The sequence below is a fragment of the Sinohyriopsis cumingii genome, chromosome 2, assembly GCF_028554795.1.
Source record: "Sinohyriopsis cumingii isolate HCF-2022 chromosome 2, ASM2855479v2, whole genome shotgun sequence".
Taxonomy (NCBI): domain Eukaryota; kingdom Metazoa; phylum Mollusca; class Bivalvia; order Unionida; family Unionidae; genus Sinohyriopsis; species Sinohyriopsis cumingii.
Genome location: NC_142962.1, coordinates 95,636,274 through 95,651,173, shown reverse-complemented (window position 1 = coordinate 95,651,173; position 14,900 = coordinate 95,636,274). Strand labels below are relative to the sequence as shown.

At 34.5% G+C, this 14,900-nt stretch overlaps 1 protein-coding gene across 1 annotated transcript in view; it reads left to right on the top strand.

The window, feature by feature from the left end:
* The window catches only part of LOC149805416 (WD repeat-containing protein 26-like), an 89,675-nt gene that overhangs the window by 17,526 nt on the left and 57,249 nt on the right, over positions 1 to 14,900 (top strand). Inside the window, exons 3-5 of the mRNA XM_089949977.1 lie at positions 906 to 962; positions 8,325 to 8,461; positions 14,521 to 14,618. Of these exons, the coding sequence (XP_089806103.1) occupies positions 906 to 962; positions 8,325 to 8,461; positions 14,521 to 14,618 (292 nt within the window). The remainder of the gene's footprint in view (positions 1 to 905; positions 963 to 8,324; positions 8,462 to 14,520; positions 14,619 to 14,900) is intronic.

Genomic DNA, 14,900 nt, shown 5'->3' with positions numbered 1-14,900 from the left:
GTAATGAATTGCCCACTGAACTTAGACACAAAGACAGTGATCCCATTCAAGAGTGCTCTCAAAACTCACTTATTTTGACTGCAAGAACAAACTTAAAGACCTAATAATGTTTCCTACCTTAAATATTCTCGGCATGTTTTTTATGTTTTCTAATTTCATGGTGTTTGTGTTTGTAATCATATCATTATATATTTATTTTATCTTATAGGTGTTGTCTAATGTTGTAAAGCGCTTAGAGCTTCTAAAGATTAGGTGCTATACAAAGTCATCATTATTATTATTATTATTATTTAGGCTCCCTGAGAAGTGCATATGACAAAAATAATGTTAAACTACAGAGACATTTTTGGACGAAATTAACCTAAAGGTTTGATCCAGTACAATCTGGATTGAATGTTGCATGCTGTGATATCACAACAAGAGCTAAGCATATTGATAAACAAATTCATACTACCCTTTATCATTACACTTCCACTTGACATGATTTTTTTCTTGACCAAAGTTTAGTACATTGCCATTATTGTAAAAGACAATAGAGATCAATAGTTTTTGTCTGGAAGTTTCTTCATGACAGTTAAGGTGCAGAACATTCAGTAATCAGGATTGACTTTGGGTAAAGAAAATTACATTTTAAAAGAACAATTTATTTAAAATGGGTAAATGCATATACATGACCCATGTGACTTTTACTGTACTTATTCACTTCTTACAACTTGCAGGAGGGTACATTTTAGCTTTTGTACATCCCAGAGTCAGCAGGGGTGAAAATAAGTGCTTTTATGTATCTGTGTTGGTGGTTTTATTTCAAGATGTAAATAGTTTATGGTCACCTTAGTTGGAAACAATATTTGTACACAAAGGTTATGTTGATCGTTGTAATCTGTTCATCTTTTTTTTTTTTTCAGGCTGAAGCAGATCTCCAGGAACTTAAGCTTTTGATTGAGTGTCCTGATGGCCTTCTGGTGACTCTTTTAATCTATCATATTTCTTGTGTGACAAATGTATTTACCACAGTCTATGCATTCTTTCAGATTGCACATAAGTATAATTTGCTGGTCAGTGTAATAGCTATTTATTTTGATAAGTGTGGGCTAGATATGAAAAACATTTGTTAGAAAAGAAATTGTGATGTGACAGTTACTTGTAAATAGAACTCAAATTTGACATAAAAGTAGATCAAAATTAGGGAGGTAGCCCTTTTGCTTAGTTTTGATATGCCCACAAAAAGACAAAATGTATTATGCTGTCAGTCTGTGCATCTGCATATCAACTTCTTAATTTCCACATAATAATTTGAATTGTCAACTTTCACTGGTTACCAGATTTTGTGGATGGATTGCAGTTGGGATATGGGAGACCCTTGTTGATTTTGTGATCAGAGGGTCATATGTTGAAGGCACTGTGACTGAGAAAAAAAGATTGCCCACAATGACTTGAATTCGTCACCATCAACAGTTACCAGACCTTGTGGATGGATTGCCATTTGGGAAAAAAAACTTGATTTTTGGGTCCAAAAGTAAAAGTTTAAGATCTCACTGATTGAAATGAGAAAAATAGGATCTGCACAATAACTTTAACCATCTGTGGTTTGACACTTTGTGAATAGGTTGAACTTGGGGTAAGGAAAAACCCAAATGATCTTTCAGATGGTCAAAGTTCAAAGACACTGACAAAGATATAAAAAAAAAAGTTTAATCATAATAACATTATTTCTGTATTCACATACATAAACTAAGCTTTGTGAAAGGCTTGGACTCAGGTTAAGGAAGAAACCTGTAAATTTTTGGATTGAAAGGTCAGGAGAGAAGTTCATTGACTGAAAGAGGGAAAATGGTTCTGCACACTAACACTGGTTCCATCTCACAGACCATAGGAGTAATGTTTGTTTGTTTGGTTTTATTGGTTTCACATCTCTTTTAACACATTATTTGCTATATGATGGAGAGGAAATGGGAGCTAGGTACCAAGGCAGCAGGTAGTTGACCAGTCTGTTTTAGGTTGATATTGAATTTGCAACTCTTGGATTATATGTTGATAGCTTGTAGAACTGATCTACCATTGCTTCCAGACCTGGACCAGACTTTGTGGATGTCTTACTCGAGAGAAAAAATTGGTCAAATTCTGAATGGTCACTGAGACTGAAAAATAAAAAGTGCTTACTGCTCAGAAATTTCAGTTTTCTGCATGTGGATTATTAAGCACATGATGGTTGTAAAATGTGCCATTCATGTTACACTTCTTGTTTTGTTTAATCAGGTATGGGTTGGAGTACACTGTACTCAGGAACTCTGAAAATCTAAGTACAGCACTCCCTTGATAACTCGCACATGATGGGGTCCAAAAACTTTGATTGCACTATAAAGGAGGGTACAAGTTACTGAGGGACCTATACAAAACTAAAAGAGGGATGGACATTGATGGAGGGAATTGAATGTATGGGGGTGGGTGCATGGATATATGTTTGAATACTTATTTTATAATTGTGTTGAAGTTAACTGTCAATAAATATCTCTTTAAGATGGTATTGTTCATTTTCATAAATTACCTTTTGTTTAAGGATAAACTTTATTGAAGAGATCATTAAAAACATTATTCCACATGGTTTCTGTACATTTAACATATACACTGCTAAACACAATGTGTATCACATCACTGATTTTTTTTCTAGAATTGAATACATTCTAGTTTTATTGTTTTTCAGAATTAAACAATTTCTTTTTTCAGAAAAGATTACTCATTTTGAGAAACAACAATGTCAGAACTTGTGTTGTCCTTTTTGGATTCTTTTGTCATTGGATGGGTGGGTGGAATGATTGATGGTTTTGATGATGATGATGATGACGATGAAGATTGATTGGTTGATTTAGTTGTGCTAGGATGAAAAAAATATATTAATTTTATGGGTCTAAATTTAAACAAAAATGCTGTTGAGTACATGATACTATATGCAGCTTGCGACACTTGTCAAGTATCACTTCACATTTCACTGCCGGATTATCAAAGTGAATCTATCCTGATGATTTTTGTTTTATTCTGTGTTGGTGCTGGGTTATCCAAAGTCATAACTAACATGCCATGAAATCGGAGTCATTATCCATTCTTTTTGCCATTTTCTCTGCCTGGGCCTTGAGAATTGTTCCAGACATAGGAATACCTTGTCCATGTTGCAGTGTGAACCATCTGTATGCTGCATCACTTAATTCTATATTGCATGCAGTCCATGCCCTGTTTTTAATTACATCCATGATCAGAATCAGCATTATGCAAGTAATATAAAAATTTCTGCTCATCCTTGACTGAACCTGTTAGTTTTGACTCAGTAATTTTTAGTTCACTACAAACTTGACCATGTTCAAGTAAAGTGGATTAATTTTGAAACACAGCAGTGACCACAAGAGCTTATGCAAGTAATATTTGCATGCCTTTTAACTATTTTATTGTATCTCGTGATTTGATATGAAAGATATACTTACTGAGATAAAACACACTGGCCTCCTTTAATCGATTTTTATCATGCAACAAATACTTCCCCAAGTTGTAGGTCAAAACATAGGTTCTTGCAGGTATCATTGTGATGGTTGATTGAGTTTTCATGTTTTAAATAGAAGAGAACATGTCATGATTATACTGTTGACAATGAAACAGATTAAAAAATATAATCCATGAATTTAATTGGTGTTTATTTCTTTCAGTGTTGCCACATGTTAGCATTTACCAGAATATTTCATTGCTATTTTTCCCTATATTATTATTTACAGTGTATTGAGAAAGTATTTTTCTATTATAATCTAACAAAATATATAATTTCTTATTAAAAACTATCAAATTTAATGATTTGATTCTAACATTTAGGGCATTAACTGCCATTTTTTATGATAAAATGAGAGATATTAATGTTTCATTTACCAATTTTGGTTACGATTTTCTTCACATTCAACAAAAAGGGGCCAGTTTTTTAAAATATTTTCTTATTTTAAAAAAATGGATCCACGCCAGTCACCATATTATAAGTGGGTTTGCAAGTTATCAAGGGAGCTGTGTACTTGTACTAATGTATTGAAAATAAAAAGTACCCTGTATATATTTTGAAGCACAATGGAAATTTAGATAGTTTGGGTTTTGAGCCATTCTTAAAGAATATTTTAAGTTGGAAGCAAGTCAATAAATGTATTAAATTGATTTTAGATGGAATAGAAAATATAAGTATTGGTAATACATGTACTTAAAGATGGTTATCTTTTCTTCTTGAGTGTCCTTTATTTATGAACCTAGAAAGAATCATATTGCCAGTATGTACTGGAAAGTCCAAGAATGTTTTATCATGTATTTATTTGGAAACCAAGTTTGTGTGTGTGTAGATGTTGTAGGCCCCAAAATTAATGATAATTAAGTACACACCTCACAGGGAATTTTCAATAGCATTGGGGCTATTGCATGTTAGTGTCACAATATGTTCTAAAAGACGTGCATTATTATCATACAAATTAAAAAAATCAATGAAGAATATAAAAGAAAGTGCATATATTTGACATAGTTTCTCATGCCCCAGCACATTCCAGTCTTTGAATATCCTTTTTTTTCTTCACTTCCCATATCTCTTTTCTGCTGCATAATAGTCTGAATCGTTGAGGGAGAATCTTCCTGTGCTGATGGTTACAATGTGATTGAGCACCCTGTGTGAGCCTGTTCTTCAGCACACTCTTTTTCATGGTCATTGTTGAAATGGACCTTTCACAGAAGAAAAAAAAGGGAATAGAAAGTTTGTTAATGGATGTTAGAAAAGAATAAAAAAATTCTTGATTGCTAATAAAGTGAACTACTAAGGATTTATAATTCATAAGACAGTGGAATGTTTTAAAGATAACTACTAGAACAATCTTTTCCATTGGGAACAGAATTATATCAGTATGTTTGTTATCGTTTAATTTCCTCATTGTTGGATAACTAACATGTTCAGAAGTTTAAAGTGATTTTTTTCTAGCAGCTGTATGCACAGATTGCAGTATAGGCATATTGTTGGAGAAATAAAGAAAATATAAGTCAATTAATAATCAGAAACTGTTTCTTTACATGTTTTTAAAATTGGTAAAACTTGAAGATAAAACTTACTTTATGTCTTGGATTGACAATATTCTTTTAGTGCTGAAGCTGGACAGTAAAGGGCATAAAATATATAAGGACATATTGATTGCATGTCTTCAGATTCATCATTCAAGCATATGCCTAACTTGACTGATATGACAGATCTTTTGAGCTATATTAAAATGTCCAAATCAGTCATTTGGATATTCTACTAAGCCATAGTATACTCATAGTCAGACTTGATAATTCATACATGGATATTGACCTCATCTTATAAGAAAGATGTTCATTGCAATAGGTGTGAAACTGACTTGTGGTTTCTGTAGACAATATAAATTATTCCAAGGCCAGATGTCTGTCATTGATCCTTGAGCAGAATGGGGTTTCACTAAAATGACTTTTTATGTCTAGGTGGTCCTAAATGAAACTGGTGCAGATCTGACATACAGTATGGCTGCCAAGGCCAGGGTTACTGCAGGACCTTGAATTCTGGAAAAGTTTTGGAATTTAAAAAATAAATTTCAGTGGCCTTCAAAATTTTGTGGATTTCTCAAGATCTTGGAAATTTCATGGAATTGCTAACAATGGAGTTTTAAAAAAAATTGATACCTGCTAATTTCATAGAGTGCCAAGTACTGATTGAAAAAATTGTTTCGATTGTGACACAATTAAAATTGATATTGTGGCTCTTGAGTTTTGTTAAACGGCCCAGGAAAAGTTTTAGAAAATTCATGGAAATCTGCAGGGCAGCCATATTGAAATTCTTGTTATGGCTACTCCTGAAGAGATGGTCATATCAGCATGGGGTTTTTCAGTAAATGACTTCTACTTGATGCAACTCTTGAATTCAATGATTATATCAACATGTTTTCACTAAATGACTTCTTATGATGTCTAGTTGGTGTTAAATGGAAATAATGTCAGTCTGGTAGACAGTATGGCCACCATGGCAGCCATCTTAAAAGTCTTGTAATCACAACTCTGCTTGAACAGAAATTCATATGGATGTGAGGTTTTCACCAGAAGTCTTCTTGTGATGTCCAGTTGGTCTTAAATGAAAATGATGACCACCTGATGTCCATTGTTGCTTCTGCAGCAGCTGCCTTTGAAAATCTTGCTACTCCTGATTGAATGATCATATCTTGAAAGTATTTATACCCCTTTTCTAATGGATGGCTATATTAACATGGGGCTTTCAACAATAGACTTTTTATAATACTTAGTTGATCCTACATGAAAATGGTGCCAGTATACATCAGTTATGGCTGCCATGATGAATGTCTTACAAATCTTGTCACTACTCCATCCTCAGTGGATGATCATTATTATATGTGGTTTTTAGCAAAAGACTTCTAATGATGTCCACTTTATCCTAAATAAAAAGGTGCCAAGCTGATATCTAGTATGTGTACCACAGCAGCAAATTTGAAAATCTTGTTATTGCAGAAGAACTTGAGAGATGGTTTAACACTTGACAGTTAAATGGAAGAAATGGTCTTGTCTTGAAATTCCTTTAAACTGTTTTTGCCCAATAGAGCATCAACCCAATTTGGGGACCCTGTTATTAAGTTCTTTGACTAAACTTTGTGGATGACTTGCAGTTAGGGTAATAAAGAAAACCCTATATATTTTTGGGTCATGGTCATGGTAAGTCAAGAAACAAAATAATGGTTTGCAGCAAAGTAAATACAGTGCAAGACTGCATACCTTGAATGAATGCCCAAGTCATTGGTCTGTAATCTTCAAAGTCATCCATACTATCATGAACCTTTACAGATGACTGTTTCACACAGGGTAAGCATATAATACTGTAGTATCATCAATTTTTGTTGGGGACCAATTTTCGTGGTTTAAATCTCCAACAAAAAATGGGCCACATAGGATGATGACGCCCCGCCCATTTTCTTACAATGTTTCATTCCTAGAGATTAACACAGCTACTAGCATTTGATAAATCAAGGTCAATGCTGTAATCTGGTAATTAAATATTAGCTTTTACATGTGTGTGTTTTATTTTGTATTTTAACTTTTTGAAACAAGAATTATACATCATTTTATATTGTTTCAGTGCACACGTTCGATAAGGTATATCTGTAATTTTACACTCACTGCCTTCAATCAATATGTGAGGTAAGTAAGGATAGAGAGAAAATAGAGAAAAAGCATAAGCATTCAAACAATAGTAATACTGAAATGAAAGAAAAAATGATACAAAATAACAGTATATGAAAATTAAATTTAATACTTTTTTCAGATCAGTCCTTCATTCGAGTACAACTGTTGTTGAAATATTTAAATCCTTCTGAAAGCACATTTAATTTTATCCATGCATTTTTGATCCAAAGAACAACAGTCCTGTAAAATACTATAACTATTTATTGAAACACTGTTATCAATGAAACACTTTGTATATACACTAATTACAGCAGAGTATTAAAGCTCAGACTTCACAGATTACTGGACAAAACCACTGTATCAACATCATGTCAATCAAGCCTCATGGTACTCACAAATGCTTCTCAGATAAATAATCCCCAAATTGCTGCCTGGTAAGCAAGCACCTGCACCATGTTTGCAGCTTCTGACGGGTTAGGAAGTCCAGGAACCGAGGGGGGGTCTAAGTTGAATTTTACCACTCTTAACCACTGTGTTAATGCCATGATTGTCAGCAAGTATCAGTGGTGCAACTTGATGGACAGTGGTTTAAATAAGAAATCATTCATGTGTACTTTAATAACCAATTGGTCTGGTGTTGTTGGCTGCGTTGGCTTCCTTTGATGTTGAGCACTCAAATGAAAACATGGTGAAAGTGATTGTTTTTGTGTTATTGGCTGCATCGGCTTCGACTTATGTTATTCACTTGGTCGAAAACACTGTGTAAGTATTGAACTTGCCAGGTCTTTGATTTGTGCTTAAACAGCAGGTAGTCTTGTTTTAAACATTGATGTGACCGCTGTTTGGATCTGCATAGTTTTATTCTTTTGTATTCTTTATTTTGGGTATTTTAAAAGGTTAAACCATAAAATTAAATACCAACTGATATGCAAACTTTGACAGGTAAAACCACAAATTTAAGTACCCACGAAAATGCCTTTTTTATACAAAAATTGAGCCCAATGAAAATATGATACTACAGTATGACATTCATATTACTCTTTTTACATTTTGTTCTGGTAAATTTGGTGTCATTAAAATTAGGTGATTAACAGGGGTCATTAAGTGAGTATTCATGTTTTCTGCAGAAAATGAAATTCTTGTTGCTGGAACAGAAGTACCTGGAATTCTTGGAAGATGGTTTTGTGATGGATGCCCTTCACTGTCTGAGAAATGAGCTGACACCACTGAAACACAACACTGAACGGGTGCATGAGCTCAGCTCGTAAGTTTATATTCAAAATCTTATTTTTGTCTTGTGTGTTAGCAGATAGCGGGACTTTTCCAGTGGTGTTGGAGCTGCAAATATTCATGTAAAAAGTGTTAAGAATTTGTACTAAGGAATGGAATTTAAGTTTCTGAATTTATAGAACATGCATTAAAGTCTTGTTCAACAAGACCTCTTGCATGTCTCAATTAGATCTTTGTTTAATGATGTTTTCCTTGTCAGAGCACTGCTGTCCCAAATTATTTTTGTAAAAAGTGAGATGAGGTGTTATAATATGTCATTGTAATAACAAGAAGTCATGTTTCACAGTAACGTGGACAGTTTCAGCCGTTTGAAATGCATCCAGTACTGGTGTCTTTTTACAAATTGATGGTTTATACTGTTCTTTGATGCTTACAATAGAATTCTGGCATGAATGATTTTAGAAAGTATGAATGGATCATTTTTGAGATAGTGAAAAGCAGCTTCTATTGGTAACATCTTTAAATGAAGCATTTTAGCAGCATCATGTATTTTGGAGATCTTGTAGATCCATTTTTTAGTCCTGATGAGTAAGACTACATACATCATTGTGTAGTTCACAGGCAAGACAGAGCCTTTTGAATGTTCATGTGGGTTGTTTTTTGAAAAAATTGTAATAGTGCATACTTGGTTTCATATAAGAGTGTTTACTTGTATATTCAGCTTGGTGTGGCTGCAGGCTTATTTATAATAAGATTTTTTACAGTCACTTGTCACAATATTTATGAAGACTAATTTTATTACTTGTCTTTGCATATGACATCATATTATACTTACTGGAAAACATTGATCTGTTGCAAACACCAGATCATTATAGTTGATATGTTGTTATATCACTTTTTTTCTCAGATACATTATCTGATCATAACATATTAATGATTTATCAACTGCCTTACAACTCTGGAACTTGGAAAGACATTCACCATATCTTTAACATGTTTTAGCATTGGTCTCCTTGCCAAAACAGATGTCATATGAGAGTGATGTCCCCCTGGATATAAGGAATGGCATCAAATTCTATCAATTGTCACTACCTCTGGTTATGTGTATCTTCATGCTGTCAAAATATGCCTCACAAACACATTCCACTTTGTGCATTGTCACCAATTTGAGTGATCCTTTCAAGTTTTCTCAACACATGGAAGTCTTATATAAAATACATCTATTTTCTTCTAAAACTCAGTTATTATTGTAGAATAATATTTTACACCTATGTTGTCAAACTTCATCATACAATACGCCAAGAATAAGCTAATTGGTGCTATCTTAATTGCCTACCCGATGGGCCGCATTTCCTAACATTCCTCTCAGCCTTATTGACACCTATAAGGTTCATTTTTGTACTCATTTTATGGCATTTATCATCATCCATACACTTCACATCCATAAGTATTGCTGATGCTGTTGCCTCACTTGCCCACTTGTGACTGAGTCAGTTGAGGTGGAAAGATGGCATATTTAGAGAACAATCTGTCAGGGGCCTTCCATAGTCACAGCTCCACTGTTGTCCACATTATTACAAACATCATACCAGCAAAGAACAGACTGTTAGGTCAGTACTGACATGGTACAATGGCCTGCTTGGATCAGTCCTGGACAATCCATCTTATTCAAGTACTGGTTGTGGTGATCATTCTCACTTCAGCACCAGACATTATTTTGCTGCATACCATTTCTATTTCAGCTTTGGCATAGTTTTGAATATTACCTTGTAGTACTGTAACTCCAGCACCATTAGAACCCAGTATCTGCTCCAAAGACTTTCTGTTCTTAGATACCTGGTACCAGTCTCAGACCTTTCATGACACTCAGTATGATCAGCTGGAGATCACTTTGTTCCAGCGTAGATGAACTCCCAGCTTTGTATATCATCATCATCATACCCCTGCTTTGCTAGTTGATTTGTTGCTACTTGAGGGAGGTTTCTTTGTTACCCCATAACATAGCATTTGAGCACAACTGTTCTCAGACTACCATCATTTGAGCCAAGTGGTGGACAAAAGAAATGATTGTCTCTTGCTTTTACCTCACAGACCTCTTATCATAAAGAGCTTGCTTGAACCTGGTGTGATCAATATCAGCAGTGCTGCAGTCTACCTTTCATGGTCTTTCAGCAGTTTACTATTGACATGAGGGAGAGAACTTTTTTTAAAATCTGCCTTCAGGCATTTACTTTGAGGATTTCTAGCTATGAAGCTTTAGTTCATTTTTGCTTGCTTATGATGGATACATATGGGCTTGCCTTAAAAGGGAAGCAACTCCAGCTTCACTGATACATGCAGTTGTGAGTATTGCATGTAACCTTAATTTACAAAACTAAAAGTCTCTTGTCAGTTCATTAACTTTAACTGACTTCTTCAGATCTAATATCCATAAATATTAATATCCATTAGATGAATATTTATGGTGGACATTGGAGATTATAACCCTTGTGCATGACCAGCAAAATTTACTATTACTCCACCCCCATTTCTCCCACGTAGGTCAAAATTGGAGTCTCTATCCCTCTCTTGTGCTGTTACATAAGCTGAGGTTGATGTTTATGGAAATTGTCACTTAAAAGTTGTAGAGAGAGAGGTACAGATACACCTTTTCAAGCCCTACTCCACAGTTACATCCCTGGATGAGTTCACAGCCTTGCAAGTAGTAACTGTTGATTGTCAGGATTTGGTGCCATTCCTTGGTTATACTGGGAGGCTACATTTGTCTGACTTCCATCTCAGCAAGCAGATGACTCCTTGGCACTTCTTGTTGCTTTTGAAAAAACTTTGAAAAACTGAAAGATAAGGAAAACGTCTTTCTTAGCTTGGGACGTAATGGATCTGCAGCTCTAATTTTTACTGGATTCTGCACTCTTTGCACCCTGTAGATCTGACTAGATAAAAATCACAATATTTATTTAAGTTAGATGAAAATTTATTGGGTTCTTTTGAATTTGAATTGCAAACTAGCATTCCATATCTCGATGCCAAGACTTGCATAGCCATTTCCAGTGTTAATTCTGTGCCTTCTGATCCTGGTTTCTCAGACTGCTGTTAAAGATAGAGATTCCTCATGCACTTTGTTTTTGAGATGAGTGAATCAGTTTTTGAATGCTGGAGTGAGATTCCTCATGCACTTTTATTTTGAGATGGGTGAATGCAGGAGTGGTTTTATACTGTTCAGTCAGTTCTGGTGCATACCTTTGTGTGGCTGTATATTAAATTGGGTCATTTCTATAGCAAGCACCCATTATCATATATAGAGTCATCCAACATAAATGCAGTTGAGGCTAGTCGTGATCATTAGGAGGTATGCTGAGATCCTTTTGAATGGAACAGGATTAACATTATGAAAGCCTGTCAGTGTGAGTAGTAATGGATATGTCAATCATAGCATTGAGATAAATGAAAGTTGGTTTGTATATTTTAAATACTGAAAAGAATTGAATCATTCATATTCTGTTTTAGCAACATTTTGCATTTGTTTAGTCAGACCTAAATAGGGGTACAAGCAGTAGAGGTTCCAGGAGAAAACTAACATTATGATGGTTATCGAAGAAACCTTTCATGACACTCATAGTGAAAGGTTTCAGTTGGGCCAGCATCACCAGCATCATTAAGGTCACTTGTAAAAAATTAATTTTTTATTTATTTTAAATTATTGTATTCATCTGAAAAGCTGATAAAATATTATTATATGCCTAAAGTTTGTACCCTGATATACCAGGATTATAAATCTGTTTTCTGTATCAGGATAATGACTTTCACATGTGAGACTTTGCATTCTGAAGAACACTTGTTTTTATTTACAGTTGACTTGGCATTTGTGGCAAAAATATGTACTTTTATTGTTTTGTGTGCATCAGCAGATGTGGGTATCACTTTTCTTGGTACAGCAGTAGAGAAGAATCACTGAAGTGAAGATTTGTCTTAATATTGTTTTTTATTTTCAAGTGTCTGAAAGTTACATACATGAAGGGTTCATAATTTCATGGGAGACAAGGTGTTCTAAACAAATTCATTTACAGTGGAGCCTTGTTAATCTGGACACATTCGTTCCCAGTGAATATGTCTGGATTAACGAGTTTTCCAGATAATTGAATCATACACATTTTTATTTTACAATGTCATCACATCGTATACATATACATGTATATGCTAGCTGTAAATGCACTGTGTATTCAATAATGGTTGAAATAAATTAATGAATACATCTATTGACATGTTTATTTCACATTATTAATACATGCACTTGTACATACATGCACAGTAAATATAAGTTTAGACAATTTACACAACGAACACATCACACTATGTACTGTACATACATTTATTATGTCAATTTCAATCTGTAACCTTTGTTTGCCTGGATTCTTTGGTGGATCTATCTGCAGTGATTATTGATAAGGGCCATAGATTCTCAGGTCTTCACTATTGTGTTTTACATCATCTCTGGTGAATATTGCTGATGTCTACTCAAAATATGAAATTAATGTTGCTATGCTAATAAAATGCAGTCATTTTTATAAGTCGTATTTTACAGTTGTTATAGCTACTAATGAGCAGATAATTGACATCCCCATTTTATTTGGACATGAAGCCCTGTACTGTCCACAGCTTAAATCAAGCAACTGTATTTGTACAGTAATCAATAAACTGTGATAATTGGTAAAGAACAAAGAGGCTTAATGACACACTTAATTTATTTACTATATGTTATGTCAAAAGTGTGGGCGATTTGATCCCAGTGTGTTTATTTAATTACTAACACCCCTGTCAGCGACTAGCTAAAACAGACATTGTTTATACAATTGCTGGTTACAATATGGTCACGCTACTTAGTTTTTCCACACATGATCACGTGATCAATTGATAACTTTAACATACCACTAGAATTTGACCAATCAGAGATTGATACATTGACACACAGGGGCCCCGAGTGGTCTAAAGCGCTCACCAGATCACTGCCATCTCACCTCTGTCTGCGTGAGTTCGAGTCTCAGGCTCGGCTAACGTTGGTACGTGAGAAAGCCTGCCAGTAGCTTATTGTGGGTCGGTGGTTCTTCTGGGGGTTTTCCCAGGTTCTTCCTCCACCAATTATACTGGCCCTCATGTATAGCCTATCTTGTGCAGAAAAATGGCGTTAAACCCTCCAGGAACAACAACATACATTGATACACCTCCAGATTTGTGCAGGTGAATCTGTATTATCTGGCCGACCGTATTTTCATATACAGTTTTTTTAATTTTCTTATTTTTGGACACTATTTCCAGATTATCGATGCAAGTTTTAAAGTAATTTTACACTTTAGTCCTCAATTTTGATTTCTGGATCTGGAATGTGGATTTCTTGATTAACAGAACAAATTAATGTTTAGGAATTCCGTTCCTGTTGAATTATGTCTGGATAGAGATGTTTCTGGATAAACAAACAGAGTCCGGATTAACGAGTGTACATCAGATAACAGTATACGGTTATTTCATGGCTATGCATAGAACAGATCAAACTATTTGCCACTAGGTGTTTATAGCAGTGAGGGGCAAAAAGTTTGATCTGTTCCATATGTAGCCATAAAATAATTTTTTTATTAACTAACAGCAGATCAATGGAACCCAAATTTGTCTAGCCCAACCATTACATGAAAGTAAAGAACTTTAATAATGGGTTTAATCTCGGGTGTGGACACATGGATGTCAAAGTTATTGCTATGTTTTGTGTCTGCCAAGATGGTCTTAACAAATACAAGATGCTTAATATATTCATAAACACCTTGCTTTTCCACTGGAGTGGTAGCAATCAGGCTTTTTCATTTAACAAAGTTTTAAAAGCCAGTCACATATGGAGTGAGTAGTATTTTGTAGGTAATTGTCACTTGTGAGAATATGGCCTGTAATTATGTACAGTAGTAAATGGATCAAAAGATCCCCGGAATAAGAAACAAATGGTTTATTACAAATAAAACTGCAGTTATATAGTAATATTTAATGTAATCAATATATGGTTCTATTGGAAATTAAAGAAGAAATAGTAGCATTTTTGCTTTCTCTTTCTAGGTATATGATGTGCAGTAATCCAAAAGATCTTCAGGAAATGTCTAACTGGGAGGGTAAGGGGTCAGAATCCAGACAAAAACTAATTGAGAAGTTGCAGAGTAAGTAGACTTGCCCATTGATATTTCATCTATTTGTTCAGTTATTAATCTACTTGCACTTGAAACGACTTTGTTACGGTATATCCAGTTTGCTGCGATCTTCTGTGAGCTTATAAATTTAAAGAATGCATTGATTAGGAACGTGGCCATTTCTTGCACATAATCTTGTAGATAGTCATTTTGATAGGTTCATAACTTAATCATATCCTGTTGTCCAATTATATTTTGATGTTGAAGTGCTGTTGTGAATTTCAGTTCAACAATGCATGGTCCCATTTACTT